This window comes from Naumovozyma castellii, chromosome 7, assembly GCF_000237345.1.
Source record: "Naumovozyma castellii chromosome 7, complete genome".
In the NCBI taxonomy this organism is placed as follows: Eukaryota; Fungi; Ascomycota; class Saccharomycetes; order Saccharomycetales; family Saccharomycetaceae; genus Naumovozyma; species Naumovozyma castellii.
The window spans coordinates 390,281-406,887 of NC_016497.1; the positions used below are offsets into that span (position 1 = coordinate 390,281).

The 16,607-nt window shown below is 36.1% G+C and overlaps 10 protein-coding genes across 10 annotated transcripts; 5 read left to right on the top strand and 5 right to left on the bottom strand.

The window, feature by feature from the left end:
* Window positions 1-140: 140 nt before the first annotated feature.
* Window positions 141-245, bottom strand: NCAS0G02180 (mating pheromone a; the record flags this gene model as incomplete). The annotated part of the gene is made up of 1 exon (XM_003677410.1): window positions 141-245. One exon carries the CDS (start codon window positions 243-245, stop codon window positions 141-143), a length of 105 nt encoding a protein of 34 aa, XP_003677458.1.
* Window positions 246-796: 551 nt separating this feature from the next.
* NCAS0G02190 (uncharacterized protein) lies at window positions 797-1,120 on the bottom strand (the record flags this gene model as incomplete). Its single annotated transcript, XM_003677411.1, has 1 exon — window positions 797-1,120. One exon carries the CDS (start codon window positions 1,118-1,120, stop codon window positions 797-799), a length of 324 nt encoding a protein of 107 aa, XP_003677459.1.
* A 165-nt stretch (window positions 1,121-1,285) lies between these two features.
* Window positions 1,286-3,187, top strand: NCAS0G02200 (uncharacterized protein; the record flags this gene model as incomplete). Its single annotated transcript, XM_003677412.1, has 1 exon — window positions 1,286-3,187. The coding sequence occupies one exon, from the start codon at window positions 1,286-1,288 to the stop codon at window positions 3,185-3,187; it is 1,902 nt and encodes a 633-aa protein (XP_003677460.1).
* Window positions 3,188-4,228: 1,041 nt separating this feature from the next.
* PGA2 (Pga2p) lies at window positions 4,229-4,618 on the top strand (the record flags this gene model as incomplete). Its single annotated transcript, XM_003677413.1, has 1 exon — window positions 4,229-4,618. The coding sequence occupies one exon, from the start codon at window positions 4,229-4,231 to the stop codon at window positions 4,616-4,618; it is 390 nt and encodes a 129-aa protein (XP_003677461.1).
* A 302-nt stretch (window positions 4,619-4,920) lies between these two features.
* On the top strand, window positions 4,921-5,694 carry RPC31 (DNA-directed RNA polymerase III subunit C31; the record flags this gene model as incomplete). Its single annotated transcript, XM_003677414.1, has 1 exon — window positions 4,921-5,694. One exon carries the CDS (start codon window positions 4,921-4,923, stop codon window positions 5,692-5,694), a length of 774 nt encoding a protein of 257 aa, XP_003677462.1.
* A 131-nt stretch (window positions 5,695-5,825) lies between these two features.
* INN1 (Inn1p) lies at window positions 5,826-7,076 on the bottom strand (the record flags this gene model as incomplete). Its single annotated transcript, XM_003677415.1, has 1 exon — window positions 5,826-7,076. One exon carries the CDS (start codon window positions 7,074-7,076, stop codon window positions 5,826-5,828), a length of 1,251 nt encoding a protein of 416 aa, XP_003677463.1.
* Window positions 7,077-7,250: 174 nt separating this feature from the next.
* On the bottom strand, window positions 7,251-12,098 carry THO2 (Tho2p; the record flags this gene model as incomplete). Its single annotated transcript, XM_003677416.1, has 1 exon — window positions 7,251-12,098. The coding sequence occupies one exon, from the start codon at window positions 12,096-12,098 to the stop codon at window positions 7,251-7,253; it is 4,848 nt and encodes a 1,615-aa protein (XP_003677464.1).
* Window positions 12,099-12,335: 237 nt separating this feature from the next.
* On the top strand, window positions 12,336-12,702 carry YSF3 (U2 snRNP complex subunit YSF3; the record flags this gene model as incomplete). Its single annotated transcript, XM_003677417.1, has 2 exons — window positions 12,336-12,338; window positions 12,409-12,702. The coding sequence occupies 2 exons, from the start codon at window positions 12,336-12,338 to the stop codon at window positions 12,700-12,702; spliced, it is 297 nt and encodes a 98-aa protein (XP_003677465.1).
* Window positions 12,703-13,080: 378 nt separating this feature from the next.
* On the bottom strand, window positions 13,081-13,839 carry NCAS0G02270 (uncharacterized protein; the record flags this gene model as incomplete). Its single annotated transcript, XM_003677418.1, has 1 exon — window positions 13,081-13,839. The coding sequence occupies one exon, from the start codon at window positions 13,837-13,839 to the stop codon at window positions 13,081-13,083; it is 759 nt and encodes a 252-aa protein (XP_003677466.1).
* A 1,062-nt stretch (window positions 13,840-14,901) lies between these two features.
* Window positions 14,902-16,479, top strand: SRV2 (adenylate cyclase-binding protein; the record flags this gene model as incomplete). Its single annotated transcript, XM_003677419.1, has 1 exon — window positions 14,902-16,479. The coding sequence occupies one exon, from the start codon at window positions 14,902-14,904 to the stop codon at window positions 16,477-16,479; it is 1,578 nt and encodes a 525-aa protein (XP_003677467.1).
* Between the last annotated feature and the right edge of the window lie 128 nt (window positions 16,480-16,607).

Sequence of the window (16,607 nt, forward strand, 5' to 3'; positions counted from 1 at the left end):
ATATAATAAATAATTAAAGTTGATATAAAATTAATGTTTCCACGTCATATGACGGTTGGAAACTCAAACACGAAGAAAACAAAGAATAATGACATAATTAGAACCGATAATAAAACCTTGAAATTGTTCAGCTCCTGAGCTTAAGCAATAACACAGGCTGGATCCCAGAATAAACCCTTAACAATGTAGTTATCTTGCTTTTCAGCAGAATTGTCCTTGTGAGTAGCTTGAGTAGTTGGTTGCATCTTTATTTTTGTATTTAGGTGTGTTGATTGGAAAACTTGTTTTCTTGATGGTTTCTTATTATTAACATTAACAATAGTAAATGAGAAAGGGAAATATCATTATTCAAATACATGGTTGATATTCCAACCTTTTATATGGTTAGATAGACCATTTTACAACATTGGAAAGTCGAGTAATGCTGCTAGTATGTTGGGAAGCCTGCAGGGTTGATGCAGCCTCAACAATCATTGAAATTTACCTGACTTGTACGCGCTATTCTCTGCTTGTGAAAATTTTTACGCTAAAATGGTTAGACAATGCGTATTGTCACGGTTTCATGTAAATTTCCGGATTAGGTAATTACACGATGAATTAGGAAGATAAGGTTCTGTGTCGTGAGCAAACAACATAGAAAAAAAAAGAGGGTTCCCTCAATAAGTGCAGCCCAATTGAATCTGTTGTTTCAAAACAATGATTCTAAAACGATAACCGCACCATGCAATGGCAGCTTGTTTCATTTTATAATATAACCTAACTGCAGTAGTAATTAATACCGTAGCAATTGCTCCTCTTAGATAAAAAATGGAATCACAAGGAGGAGACAAAGAAAAATAAAACTAAATAATCTTCCCTTACTAGGTGTGTTAAAGTCATCAAAGTCCATTAAGGTTCTATCAAATATCGGTGGCAATTCATCTGTGGACGTTGTTCCAGAAGTTGCAACCGTCTCTTCTTGTCCTCTGATGAGTAGTCCCCTTAGTTTCTTAATAGAGAGTTCTAGAGTGGGTTGACTAGTCCGTATGAAGGAAGCTATTAAGATAAAGATCAAAGTCAACTTAATTATCTTCTTTACATTAATATTGCTCACATGGTCAGGCTTTCGTTCTGCTGTCATTGCAAAAGATAAGTATAAGTACAGAGGGAGTCAATGTTCTTTTTTTCGTTATTGAAGGGACGACTATCTTGAATGTAAAAAGTCCACGTTACAGTTCTTAAATGTCCATGTTCGGTACTGCGATGAAAAATTTCAAGATCTCAAAAAGCTTACTGTTAGATAGTGATGGACTCTCCAGACAAAGAACGACGTACGTTGGATAAAATGTCTACCTCTAAAAGATCATTGAAAGAAATTCTAGACTCGGAATACGTGGATAATAGCGATGAAGAATCTGAAGCTTTGAACGTGGATGACGGAACCATTGACAATGCATCTGACGACGACTCTGAAGATGTGGATCCATCATTATGTGTCGAATGTAAGGATATGAAGGCTGAAATTATTTGCAATGATTGTGAGGAAAGGTTTTGTGTTATTTGTTTTGAGATGATTCACAGGGGTGGGAAGAGACGTAAACATGAATATGTTAAGATTCAAGAAGAGCCACATACTAATGAGAATACTCTGACTGAAAATTTACCACAAACCGAAGAAGAACAAAAAAAAATGCAAGACTCTATCAATGAAAAGGAGGAACAGGAAGGAAAAGAGGATTCACGTAATGTTGAAAAAATAGAAACTAATAATGACACTTCCATTGATGATAAGTTATTGAAACATATCGAAGAGAGTGCTAATTTTATCCCAATGAGATTGACCTATGATGAAAGACATCTCTTGAGACTATTGGAGGCAGCTCTTCAAGTATCTGAATATACTGATCGTGTAGACATATTATCGTACACTTCTAAATCCAAAAGAATTGTTGCTCAATTGAAGGAGATGTGTTCTGTATTATCAGGTTTGGTAATTGCTTCGAATTTGAAGATTGGTCAGAAATTGTTAGAAATGAGGAACTTTAGTGACAATGCTAAATGGTTTCAGGATATTTTTGAAATTGGTAGACGTTATAAGATTATGAATCCTGAAAGAATGAGAGATACCTATGGTAAATTATGTTATATGGTTATGGATTCTCGTTTACCTCAAATTGAAGAGCACATGGAATTCCATTTATTCAAACCGATTAATACAGTTAAATCATTTCTAACATCAAAAGGGAGAGACAATGAAAAAGTATTGCGTTTATTCAAGGATAAATTACTTCTTTATGCTACTGCTCATATTTCACCAGTTGGAAGGTCAAGAACACAAATTCAAAAATTAATTAAACAAAAGGAAACTGCCATTGAAACTTTAGCCTCTAAATACAGTGACAAACATTACACCAAGGAGGACATTCGTCAAGTGTTGTACTCCATCGGTGATCATACTGCGTATGTTAATATGAACAGAAGACCTATTATGAGAATGCTCGAAAGATTAGAAGTATTCCGTCAACCAGATATTGCCGCTATGTATTCTATTGGGATCCAATATGGTAGAGGTGGAGCCAGGTTAACTCATGATCATGAGAGACAATGGAATTATGTTCAACAATCTCTAACATTGTGGTCCATTATTCAAAGAGAGATGGTTCATCTATGGTATCTTGCTGATACCGATTTATTTGATGGTTCTCAATATAAATTAGCTTCAACAGGTCACGGATTGAACCGTATTAAATCATGCCCTACCATTTACAAAGAGATGTATAGAATCATTTCTGAATGTCGTAGCAAGACAGATACATGGGTTGGATCTTCGGTAGTCCATTTAGGTGATGACGCTGTCCCCAATGCGTTATTTTTTTTGGATAAGTATACTCAAGTACCCAGCATTTTAATACCATTTGATCAAACTTTATTGAAGATTAACGAATTAGTAGTTAAGGATGAATATTTGTTAGAATATATCAATAAGGAATATGGATCAGTAGATGATTTGAAGTTGACCATCTTACAGGATGCGTTCGCTCATATGTTTGATGGTTCTGGTGCAGACAATTTCTACATGAGCGGATCCTGTATTGATGGACGTTTAACCTCAGCATGGAATCATTGTAATGAGATTTCGAAAAAGAAGTACTATAATATCTTCCTACTGACTTCATTTAATGGGTTTAATGGCTCAGAAGGGTTTTAAATTGTTCATAAATATATATTTTATAGACCTCTGTACATAGAGAAAAAAAGAATGGTGAAACTAACGCTAATGATAATAATAGTTATACTGTTCGAATATATACACATACACATAAGAATAGGAATAAGAATTAAAAATACAAATACACAATATTGCAGATAATATGCGTAGTGCAATAGGTACAATCAAATACAATAGTATCTATCACCAAAATCACCCAGACCTGGAACCAAATATCTTTCCTTATTTAGACCTCTGTCCATAACACCTGTAACGATCTTCACATCAGGATGAGCAGCATGATAATTATCAATCCCCTCTTTGCTACAAATTAAATTTAAAAAGAAAATTCTTTCTGGCTTAACACCTCTTTGAATCAATACATCAGTGGCCATGATGGCACTGCCACCAGTAGCCAACATAGGGTCTAACAAAAAGACGTATCTGTCAGCAATATCTTCAGGTAACTTCTCATAGAACAACTTGGGCAATGCAGTCTCTTCATCTCTTTGGATAAGAATTTTCCCAATACGAACGGATCTACAACAATCTCTTAACCCTTGTTCCATGGATTCCCCAGCCCTGACAATAGAGACACCACAAATCTTCCCTTTAAAGGAGACACCATCGAACACCTCTCTGGTGTGCGTATCGACCTTCTTTGGTTCCACCGGCAAATGGTTTAAACCTTCCTCCACAAGTAATCTGATGATTCTGTCAGAGTAGAAAATGAAGTCGGATCTGGAGGTGGTCTTGTCTCTAATGATGGTGTAAAGACCTAGCAACTGGTTGGTCTGTGGTAACAGCAGGACGTTCTTGAAGGGTTCAGTAGAGGCCATTTTAACTAATTTGGTTGTTCTGGTGTGGTCCATGGAACGTAATAGAAGAGGTAAATAATTGTTGGTTGAAAAATTTCTCGGAAAAACTTTATAGACATCGCTAAAATGACACACACTAAATGAATGAACCATTGTATACACCTGTTAATAAAACAGGTATTGTCAGTGAACTGGACATAGAGATACCACACAACACAGCACAATGGCATCGGCAATGGATAAGGTTGGGAATGTTTTGCTTAAAACCTTTGAAGACTTTGATATTTACAAGGGGATCAGATTGGTCATTATTGTCGGTGGATATCTTCTTGTGAGAAATTATGTTGCCAGGGAAATGGCCAAAAAACAATTAGAGAGACAGGTGCGTGACGATGAACGTATGCTAAGTGACAACAAGAAGAAGAATCTGGTGGATGATCCAGAGACAGAGAAAATGGCTCAAAGTACCCAGTTCGGTTGGGGGAACAAGACTAGAAAGAGAGTCAAGAAGCAACAGGAGATGTTACAGAAGGCCATTGAGCAAATAAAGAAGGAGAAGAAGTTTGCTGGCGAAGACAGTGATGAGGATATTGCTGACTTGTTAGAGGACTGATCTATCCTGGCTTATACTCGAGAAGGGATCGTATGGTCACAATGCTTGCGACTATAATCTTATATCATAAAGTATTTACCACTCCACACCAGGATATATAGATATATACTGCATACCTCTTTGATGTTAGTATATCTTTACTTATGTTTATGTTATTTATTAAAGAAAATTTTTGAAACTTGAAATTTGCAAGAAAAAATCACCAACAAGAGATCAGATTATTGTTGACCAAACAGAGCAAGCATATTCAAGAAGTGCGCTTCTACAACCTATTAAACACATTTTTAACGTTATAAATCTATATGAGTCGTTTTGGAGGTCGTGGTGGTGCCGCAGGAGGCAATAGTTACATGAAGACATTGCCCTTCGGTCTAGGTTATGGTGACGTTGGTGTCAATCATATTACTGAGTTCCCCAGTATTCAATTACCAGTGAACAACCCTATTACTCCCTTGGAAAGAGCTCGTGCAGTTACATACATTAAATTTGTTCAGACCATGAAGGATAGCCCGTTTTATACTGGATCGATGCCCTTGCCTGATGATCTAAAGGAAGATGAGGTTGACGATGGTGATTATGACGAGAAGAAACATTCTAAGAGAAAGAATAGGATTTTCAAAGAGGAAGTGACTGAAGATGGGTTGAATGATGGTATCCAAAGGTATTCAGATAAATATTTAAAGAAGAGAAAGATTACCACTTCCATTGATGATCATCCTTACCATTTAGAGATATTTCCTAAGGAATTGTATTCAGTTATGGGTATTAACAAGAAGAAACTATTAACAATTTCCAAGTTTAGTAATAAAGACGATATATTTACTGGTAGTATTCAAGACGAAAAAGCTGGATTATCGATGCTGGAGAAACTGAAAGAGTTGGCTGAAGACGTTGATGAAGACGATGAAAATTCAGAGAAGAAGACTACAACCGTTGCAGCTACAGACGAGAATATTGATGACGAATTTGATGATGAAGACGAAGATGACGATTATAATGCAGAAAAATATTTCGACGATGGGGATGATGATGAATATGGTGACCAAGATGATTATGGAGATGAACCAGCATTTTAATCGCTTCAAACCACAGCACAGCCACACGTCGCATTACACCATAGCATATACTGTAAAATAACTAAACTATTTAAGAACTCGTCAATAAAATATTTTTTTTTTAATTAGGCGTATCTATTGTTACAAAGTCTTTACATATTCGGAGGTATTCTCCTCCTTGTTGGCGATGCAGAATTTCGTCTGGAATATGGTGAAGTCGGCAACATGGGAAGTTGGGGAGATAATGATGTGGAATTTGACTGTAATCTTGTCGGGCTGTAATTATGGACACCCATTCTAGGTATTGAAGTTCTCCGCGATGTTGGTGATCTGGATCCACTTTGGAAATTTCCTTCTGGTAAGGGTGGCAAAGGCGGTTGTATACTCATATTACTGTCTCTACGACTGGACGCCCTCGTGCATACATCGGAAGATACCTTAGATGATGATCGCGTAGTTTCATTGTAATGGACTCGTCCATCCTCACTATCGTCATCCTCACTGAGCGAAGCTACTCCAATTGCCTTCTGTAACGCTTCAATATCAACTGGCGATTCTTTAGATTCATTGGCGACAGAATTACTGGGATTCTTAAAGATATTAATCTTCTCTTTCAGCTTTCTTAAATTTGCAAAATGGAATTTGGTATCTGATTCAGCGGTGACTACGGTATCACTGGTTGCCTGCGAGAAAGTAGTTTCATTCGTATCGACTGAAGAGGTAAAATTTGCAGCACCGTTTAAAGTTCTCGATGGGGTATAGTCTAATTCATTTAATGGTTCCCCATTATAACTATTTCTTACTGAAGGTGTAACTTGTCGCATCTCAGATGCATGCATATAACCGCCACTACCATTCACTGAATGCTGATAAGGACTTGGTGGTAGATCTGGAATTTCATTAGGTAAGGGTGGTATGGGTCTACTTGCAATGGAGGCATCCAATCGCTCAAATCCACTATCTGTTCTCTCTCTGTAGCTTTGATTCAGTTTAGGGGTGAATGTCAATTCGATAAATATCATACCTGCAAATTCGTCCCTGTCCCTTTTTAATTCATACCAGGTACAATACCCCTCCTTTGGATCAGCTCTTATACCATTCAGTAAATCAATTTCACATTTCCCAATGGGTAACGGTGCTTTCTTCTTCCTATCACAATAAACCTCAACATTCATTATCGGCTTAACATCAGGTGTTACATCAAACTTCTCGAGATAATTAAAAACAGGGTTCTGTCCTGCTCTGAACAAGGTGTCACTCTCTCTAGTCATATGTGCAATCCTTAATCGTAACATTACATTTTGTTTATCCAATTTAATCAAATTAGGCAAATCTTTCGCCTTACTTACGTACACGCAGAGGGTACCTTGACTTCCTGACCAGACTTCCTCACTCATCTCCATATTGCTCTGAGTCCTTTCCTCCACGATTTAACGCTGATCTACTTCATACAATTTTGTCAATACACACACATTTTTCTGTTTTTCTGTGCGCTAAACCAAAACAAAGAAATATTACATAAGCAATTATACACATAAGTATTTTCTTAGATTATACGTATGTATATGTTACAAGGTTCACCTTTGGTACCTACTACTGGGCCCAGAGCCTGCACCTTTCGGTCCTTGTGGTAGTCTTGGTGTGTCATCTTTTTTTTTATTGCTATTTCCACCGCTGTCCTGACCAGGCCTGTTATACCTAGAACTATCCTTTAAACTATCTCTAGGAGCGTTTCTGTATTGTGACTCTCTACTACCACGCTCTTCTTGCTTATATCTCTTCGCACCCCTATCATCAAAAGGAGGAGGAGTGTTATGCTTCTTTGATTCCCTTCCAAAGCTTCTCATTTGACGTGGAGCTATATCATTTGGATTCTTGAATGAGTCGCGTGACGGCTTCTCTGGAATATTCCTAGGACGAGAATAATCGGTTGCCCTGGTAGATTCTCTACTTGTTCTATCTCTCTTTTCTGGGGCAAACGTTCTTCCTTGTCCCTGGCCTGATGTTCTATTTTGTTGAGTCTTCGTTCTGTCCAAAGTGCCACCTGGTTGGGTGCTCTTGAATGACACAGGTTCTTTGGGTACTGTCCTTGGTTCTCTTTGATATCCCCTTGGGCTTTTAGATCCATCTTTCTTAGAATCTCTATCGCCTGCATACTTAGTTCTGTATGATTTTGGAGGCTCCTTCTCCTTCGAGGCATCAGATACATTATATCTGCTGGTTCTATTGGACGATGCTGCCGTGGAATCTGAGTATAAATCTGCTGAGGCAGTATCCATGTCACGGACTATATGTTGTGACGTTTGCTTCAAGTTGGCTAATTTCTCGGTAAATTCAGGATTGTTAGGCCATTTGACTAAAGAAACAAAATATCTTTTGAAACAGTCGTAAACTGCCACCCTAAATTCAGCATTTGAAATGTCTTGTTTCATTAATTGCTGCAACTTGTCTTGCTCAACTTTATCATCAATAACTTCAGTGGCTCTAGATAGCAGCCCGTTGTTAAGATCGTAGCAAACTCCATCAATATACTTCAAAACTTTACCTAGTGGCCAGTCAAAGTTTTTAGCTTCGTCATCCATATTTTCATTTCTCTCGTTATCACTTTGAGGTTGAACTTCTTCGGCAGCCTTTCTATTGAGTTTATGCTGTTCTATTTGTTTCCTTAATTCAACTTGTTTTTTCTCATTAGCAACTAATGTTTCGTAATCTTTAATCTCCTGGAGTTCAGAATCATGCAATTGCTTGAGTTTTAATTCATGCTCACTTAATTGGATCATATCTTCGTCCTTGACCACATTTTTCCTGAGACGAGCCTTTAAATGGCCTAAGAGGGCGTTACTTGGAAGCTTTATATCTTCACGCTCCTCGTCAACTAAATTCTTCTCCAAACTACCAATAACAACCGTAACATGTGAGTCAACGATTGGAAATATGGCAGATGTTTGTTTCATGAATTCAATACCATTTCTAATGGACATGTAATTTTTCTCACCTAATAATTCACACAATTGCTCCGTTAAACTGCTATACCATTCATATATTTTGATTCTATATTCTGAAGGTAAATCTTGCGTTTGTCTCGTTTGCTCCATTGATTCAAATATGTTTGCAAAAAACATCCCCAAGTTACTGGCTTCAAAGCTAGTGCAACTAAACAATAAATTCGATAAAATCCTAGAACCGAACAGTATTTCATATATTTTCATTAACTGATCTAATGGAAAGACCTGAAGTAAGAAATACGAAGCATAGAGAGCGTCAGATGGAGTGAATAACGCCCTTGGAATAATGCATGCTTGCAAAAACGCTATAATTTCAGAATTATCAAAGTTCTCGTACCAAATCTTTGATTTATCACTTAGCATTTGAATTGTCTTATTAAAAGTTCTTTGATGTGAGATACGATCAACGAATGTTTCTTTAATTTGGTTTTTTAGGGTATGCCTCTTTCTAGAAGATAGAGTTGGGGAAATTTCATTTTCCAGGGAAACCTTATTCTCATCATATAATCCTTTGTCAAAATGAATATCATATAGCGATAATCTCCAGAATGTGATAAACAAATCCTTTGACAATTGTTCGAAGTTGACACCTGTATATTGAGTTCCATTAAGTACTTTATCCATGTGCTGAATGTTAATTTTTGTATCCCTTTCTTTCTCGGGAGATTCTTCCAATTTCCTATATTGACTATCAAAATAATCTCTCCAAATGTGGAATACCCACGCGGAAGACATATGGAATTCATTAATAAATACATCAAATGGCAGGATATTCTTTTCGAAGTCCTCGTTAGTCAAACAGAATTTAATTAACTCAATAAATGACCATAAGAGCGTATTCATTTCATCACATCTTGATGACAGAATCTTATAATGAGATGTCCCTGTGTTAACTTCCAGATTCAAATTATATAACAACAAAATTATCTCAGAGATGGAATCTTGAGCAACGAACAAAGAGAGTAAATTTGAAGCTAACTCAACATTATCATCCCTGAAATCAAATATTAATTTTCTACCACCACGTTTGACTTGGTTCCCTGAGTTTAGCATTATCAATTGTTTTTTATTGACTTCATTAAAATCTCTTACACCACCAACTGTTACGATTAACTCCTTTAAAATGGAGACTGCAATCACATTACCTGCGTGCAGCGTCTTCACGAGATAGGTAACAATATTCGTTAGGTCCATCTTGGGACATCGTTTTGCTAGACCGGCGATAAATACAGATAAACGCTGGACCCACATTGCTTGGTTGACACCATCCTCTTGTACTGCATTTCTTGGATGAGTTAGCCTTAATAATAACACATACTGAAGAACATCGTAGGCGAAATCATTAAAAAATTTGGTTGTTATAACGACCAATTCAGAAACCTTATCATAATTTTCAATTTGTTTTACGGTATGAACTAGAGTAGCCAAAGGGTTCGTGGAAATCAATTTTGACAAATTCCTTGCCTCCTTGTCAACTGTATCTGTACTCAATGCCTTCAAGATATTTTTAGCATCTCTTTCAGCTTTATTAAAACCAACCTTGATGATTAAAGAGTCTTGTGACAATTTTGTTATCATTTCATTATACATGAAATATCTTCTCTCAAACGGGAAATATTTCATCAATTCATATATTTCAGTGGCAGCAATGGGATTAATACCTAAAACCGGAATGGTAGGAAATAGAAATTTTCTAGCATAATCGATCCATTTAGCAATAACTTCTGTCGAAGATCCATCCTCATTGATATCAAAAATTCCAATACGGCATATTTTTGCTATGAACTGTGGATCTTTCGCTAAGGAAGGACCTACTAAGGTAAATAATTCATGACTCCTCTTAATTAGATCTTCAATAGTTTCCACATCTGATATACCATCTTTCCATTCAGGATAGTAAAAAGTGAAAACTGTATTGAATTCAAATTCTTGAAATGGATCATGAGTTCTAAGTTCATCAATCAATCTAGGTTTAGTAGAAAGCAATTCATTGTCAATCCTTGTTACACGAGAGCTGTTACTTAAGGGTGAAGAAGATAAGTTTCCGAACTTTGTCTTATTGTATAATGGTAAGATCATTTGAGATAATATTCTTGAGACTAATCTGGGAAGTTCATCATCTATGTGTATTATCCTTGGGTATCTTTGTAAAATTGGAATAATTGGTTGTAAATAACCGTGGACCAGCACTCTCTTCAAAAGTTTAATCTTTCCGCTATTTATGACCTTGAGAATATTTTCTTCCGCTTTAGTGTTTTGTTTGGACTCCTTCTGTACTTCACTCTTCTTCTGTTCTTCGCTTTCAGTCTTTGTTTGTTCAGGATCATGTCTTGGGTCGTAATCATCATCTTTCATTGACAATGCAGCAGCCATAGCCAGTGGATTTTCAATCCCTTTCATAGATTCTTCCTCTAAGTGTTTTTCAAAATCATCTAAAGATGTTTCTAATTCTTCAATAGTTGGACCTAAGTTATTCCAAAGGGTATTGAAATTAATAAATCCATTCTTGATCAGTATACAGCACATATCCAAATACGTGCTCGACTTCTGATCGTTTTCAGCTCCTTTCTTGTATTTCTTTTCACCTTCAACCAAGAAGAAGGCAATCAGATTTGACGCTATTATATTTTCTAGCCTACCTTCTAATGGCCAGTAATCAGATAATTGTAAGAATTTCAGCATAAAATGATAATGTTCAGTGACATATTCGTTAGAGATCAATAGAAACAAATCCAGACATCTCATTGAATCTAAGGAGTATTGTCCGATAATGGAATACATTTGTTCCAAATAAAACTCTAATTTTTGTAATCGATCTTGATCAGAATATGCTGTAAAGAAAAGTATTGATAATTGAGAATAACCAACTGAATTTTCAAAAAACAGGTTGAATTTCTTTAATTCATATTTTGATTTCTTCATCAGGTGTCTTAACAGTGTAGTTTGGGGTTTTATTGTTAACTTGGTAGATATCCAACTGAATTTAAAGACTTCTTCATGAATATTTGGAATTGCCTTAGTGAGAGTTAGCAGATCGTCTGATCTATCAATAGTTAAGGACGGAACAACAAGGGATGCGGCAATAAACATCTTTCCCATTAATGATTTCGTCGGAATTTTTGATGCAGTTGGAGTTAATTTAGAAATGTCATTGATGAAAGTAGCAATCGCAACAATCGGGAAATTGTTTCTTTCTGGTGTGTTTTCTTGTAATAGTATTTGGAATAATTCTATAAAAAAACGCTTAAGCCATTTCTCTCTTTCTTCATCAGATTCAAGTGCTTGAAATTGGGAGTATAAAACTCGATTGCTTGAATCCCAGTGGTTGACCACATCTTTGGTGAAGATGGATCTGTTATTTACAGGTGTTTTCTTGGCAAGCGTATTCAATCTATCAAGGATTGAAACGGTTTCTGCCATGTTTTCTTGAATGTAAAGTGTATTGGTTGTTTGATAATTCAATTATTTCTTGTGTTTAGCAATCATCAATCTGATATTATTTCAACTTCGGTTTCTTGGTATTAATTAAATTTCAAAATTCTAGCGTCACCCGGTTCTGTTGAGACTTATTTTATTAACATTAACGTTAAGGCTTGCAGACCATTTAATAATGAAGTTCAAATAAGAGATAAACCAAAAAAGTGACAGTAATTATAAATGGTATGTTGCAGAATTAACAAATAACATGTGCATATTTGTATAAGAATACATTTTACTAACTTTGATACAGTCCGACAAACAAAGACAACAGCACGTCTATCAAACTCTAAAGCAAAAACATCTAAGTCTAGGTGATGAAAATACAACAAAGGAGGAATGGCTCACCAATGTTCAGCGAGATATATATAATTCCATCCAGGGACACTCAGGTCTATTAGAGTACACGGCATTGAATCAGCAGGGCCTAACTAGCAGCCAAATGTTGAGAGTAAGCATGATCAAGAAGATGGCTCAGAAGGCTGAGATACGAAAACGGATAGCAGATTCAACTGATGAAGAGAGAAGGAAGATTGTTAAAAAGTGACTGTTTCATGAGTTGTGAAAGTCTACGGACATAATAATGTAATGCTAATATTAGGTAGCATAAACATGGTCTATAAAATTTGAATGAAAAAAATGATACGTTTGCACCTCTATTTTCAATAATTAAGGATAACAGATGGGTCTGAATTTATTAAAACTTGTATGGGGTTTCCATCAAAGCGTGATCCTTGGAAGAATTTTTGTACTCTTTCCAATTCTTCTGAAGATTGATCACTTAACCAAACATTTGCCGTTGATATCCCAGTGGGTAAATTTCTTACTCGTAACTTGGAGATGGTTGTGTGTGTTAAATCTTGTATGATATTTTTTAAATTATCATGATCGATATCTAATGTCAAATTGTTTAATACAAGAATTCTTAAAGATGAAGAATCATTAGGAGACACTGGCGACTATTTGCCAACTGGAGATATTGTTTTGTATGATTAGTTTTGTTAGATGATATAAAATATGATCCATAGTTTTTCTTGGTTTCTTTTGTTTCAAAAGATGTGTCATGTTTAAATTTGAATTGATATCCGATGTTCTTTTTTAATACTCTATTACCTCTGTACGGAGTATTATTGCTCTTGTTAGTTTGAATATAGGGTACATTATAAGTCCTATCAATTCTATGATAGAAAATATTTTTTTTAGATACATTTCTAAGGAATGGGTTTTCTGATGAGTTGAATTGCCTCTGTTGAGGCCCAATCTTTCTTATATTCATAGCAGAATTACCATTGCGTATTTGCATTCCGTTCTTAAAGGTTAAGCTGTTCCCATTATACTTCAAATTTGAATTTTTAGGTTTAATATACCACTTATCATAGGGTTGCGGAGACACAAGCTCTTTTCTCTTTAGAAGGGATCTAGCTAAGAGAGAATTCTTTTTTGTTGTTACTTTCTCATTGTCTTCGCCGCAAAGAGTAGAAACAAAAGCTTTAGGTGGCACACCCCATGGATCATCCCACTTAGAAAAAATACCACCCGCATTTTTCTCATCACTTTCAGATTTTGGATCCAAAGAGTGCTTACCTCTTTGTTTTAATTGTTCCCAGCCTGCATTATACTGCTTAACCTCTGTATTTTCATTGGGATGAAAGAATTCATTCTTGAAAAAACTTGTTAACTCCATTTTTTTACTCCTAATCTAGCTATAGTTTTTCAATACTGTTTTATTTAATATTTAAAACAGAACGACGTCTTAAGCAGTGTGTGTCTACCTATATATGATCTGTTTTTGTTACGTCAAGCTCGGCGGTTATTTAGAAATAGCTCAATTGACACTGACACAGTTTTCCTCAGGGTAATGCAGTTGATAAATAAATATGGTAACAAAAAAAAGTGGGCCATTTATCATCTAATTTACTAGGTGCCCAAGATGCTAAATACAGCTGAGCCACGAAATGAGGTTCTTTCTGGGAACTTAGTACATATTACCAGGGAAGGGTAGATTCTATTTGCCGAAATATTCAATACACCGATGAACCACATTGTTGGTAAAAGTATTTTCTCTTCCTTTTGCGTATTCTCCACCTTAACTTACCTGCCCTCATTACCACAAAGAATATTTGTTTCCCCATGATTATCTTTGAAATCCAACTCAGTATTCTCATACTTTGTAAATTTGTTGCCAGGTTTAGTAGAACAAACTCATGGGGCAGCAACAAGGTTAACAAAAAGAGATCAATAATTAAGTGAGAATAACAGTAGATATATTAAAGATACCCTTTTAAACAAAACCAATAAATAAATTACAACCTTTACAAATGTTTGGCTGACCAACAATCTTTTGAGCAGTATAGGAGGGAGGAACTTGACATTGATTGAGCAATTTCATGATAGAAACACAAGAAGAAACAGATATTGTAGGGGGTCATTGCACAAGAAATGTTTCTGCTCAACCAGCAATTAACCTTTTTGTTGATAAATAGTAGCACTATAACATCATAAATACTTGATAGAAAAAGGGACTTTCCACTCTTAACAATTTCATCGGACAATTAATTGATTACCCGACATCTTTAATTGTTGGTCACCCGGCCCAAGGAGGGTAACGGTATTGAACTGTTGGTGTTTACAATGAGTATTCTTATAGGGGAATCAGATCTCTTAGCAACAATATTACTGAAGTTCCTTATATATACAATATTAGAGCAATTGAGCATCAATCATACAGGAAACAACATATTAATCCATGTCTGAAGCAGCAAAATTTAACACCCAGGGTTACAATCTCGTCAAATTATTGAAGAGATTAGAGGTGGCTACCGCCAGATTGGAAGATGTTACCATTTACCAGGAAGGTTATTTGCATTCAAAGATAGCTGAAGCTACAAAAGCTGATACCAAGTCAGTGGCATCAGAGTCTGAACACAAGAATAAAAATGAATCATCTTCGCAACCAGCAATCTCTGCTACTGCTTCCACCGTGTCATCTAATGAGGAGGAACAACCAAAGGCTGTCTCGCAATTCGAAGCCTTTGTAACTACAAGTGTTAATCCAGTTGTCGAATTGTCAGAAAAGATCGATCCAGTAGTCTTTGAATCCATGAAATTGTTTAAATCGGCTTTCGACTTCCAACTAAAATTGATTAAGGTGGCAAGCAAATCAAAAAAGCCTGATTTCTCATCTACTGCATTCAGTGATTCTGTGAAACCAATTAGTGCTACTATCCTAGACATCAATGAATTGAAGGATAAGAACCGTCAAAGTAAGTATTCTGCATATTTGAACTCTATCACTGAAGGTGCCCCATTATTTTCATGGATTGCCGTGGAAACTCCTGTATCTCTGATTACCGATTTTAAAGATGCAGCTCAATTCTGGACTAATAGAGTTCTAAAGGATTTCAAGGAAACTGATCCTAATTCAGTTGAATGGGTGAAGAGTTTTTTAGCCTTATTTGATGATTTGAAAGCTTATGTGAAAGAATATCAAACTACAGGCCTTAAGTGGAATGATAACGGTATTGAGTTTAAGGATGCCATAAAGGATTTAGCTTCCACACCTGCCACATCTGCTCCAGCTGGTGGTGCTGGTGCTCCTCCTCCACCTCCTCCACCTCCACCAGCTTCAGTCTTTGAAACCAAGGAGGAGCCTGAAAATACTGGAGGCATTGGGGCTGTTTTTGCTGAGCTAAACCAAGGTGAAAACATAACCAAGGGTTTGAAGAAAGTAGACAAATCACAACAAACACATAAGAATCCCGCCTTACGTGCAAGTTCCTCGGTGGCTCCTTCTTCTTCTACTGCTCCAAAAATCCCAAAGAAACCAACAACTTTAAAGACTAAGAAACCTGCTAGAAAGGAATTACTTGGCAACAAATGGTTTGTGGAAAATTTTGAAAACGAAGATGAACCAATTGTCGTCGAAGCAGAAAAAGATCACTCTGTTTTCATTGGGAAATGTACTAAAGTTATGGTCCAAATTAAGGGGAAGGTTAATGCCATTACGTTTAGTGAGACCGAATCATGTAGCATAGTCTTGGATTCAAGTATCTCAGGGCTGGATATTATCAAATCTAACAAATTTGGTATCCAAGTTACTGAATCGTTACCTCAAATATCCATTGATAAATCTGATGGTGGTAATATTTACCTTTCTAAGGATTCTTTGAATACCGAAATTTATACTTCATGCTCCACGGCCATTAATGTTAACTTACCTGTTGGTGAGGATGAAGATTATGTGGAGTTCCCAATTCCTGAACAATTGAAGCATACGTTTGGTGATGGAAAATTACAATCTACTGTTTTCGAACATGCTGGTTAAATTCTAAATTAACTAATAGAATGAACTTTGTACACTGATGATCTCGTTAAGAGGAAAGAATTCGTATTTGGATTTTTGAATAAGTATTTACAGATATATAGATATATTTCGTCCCATCTCCATTATAA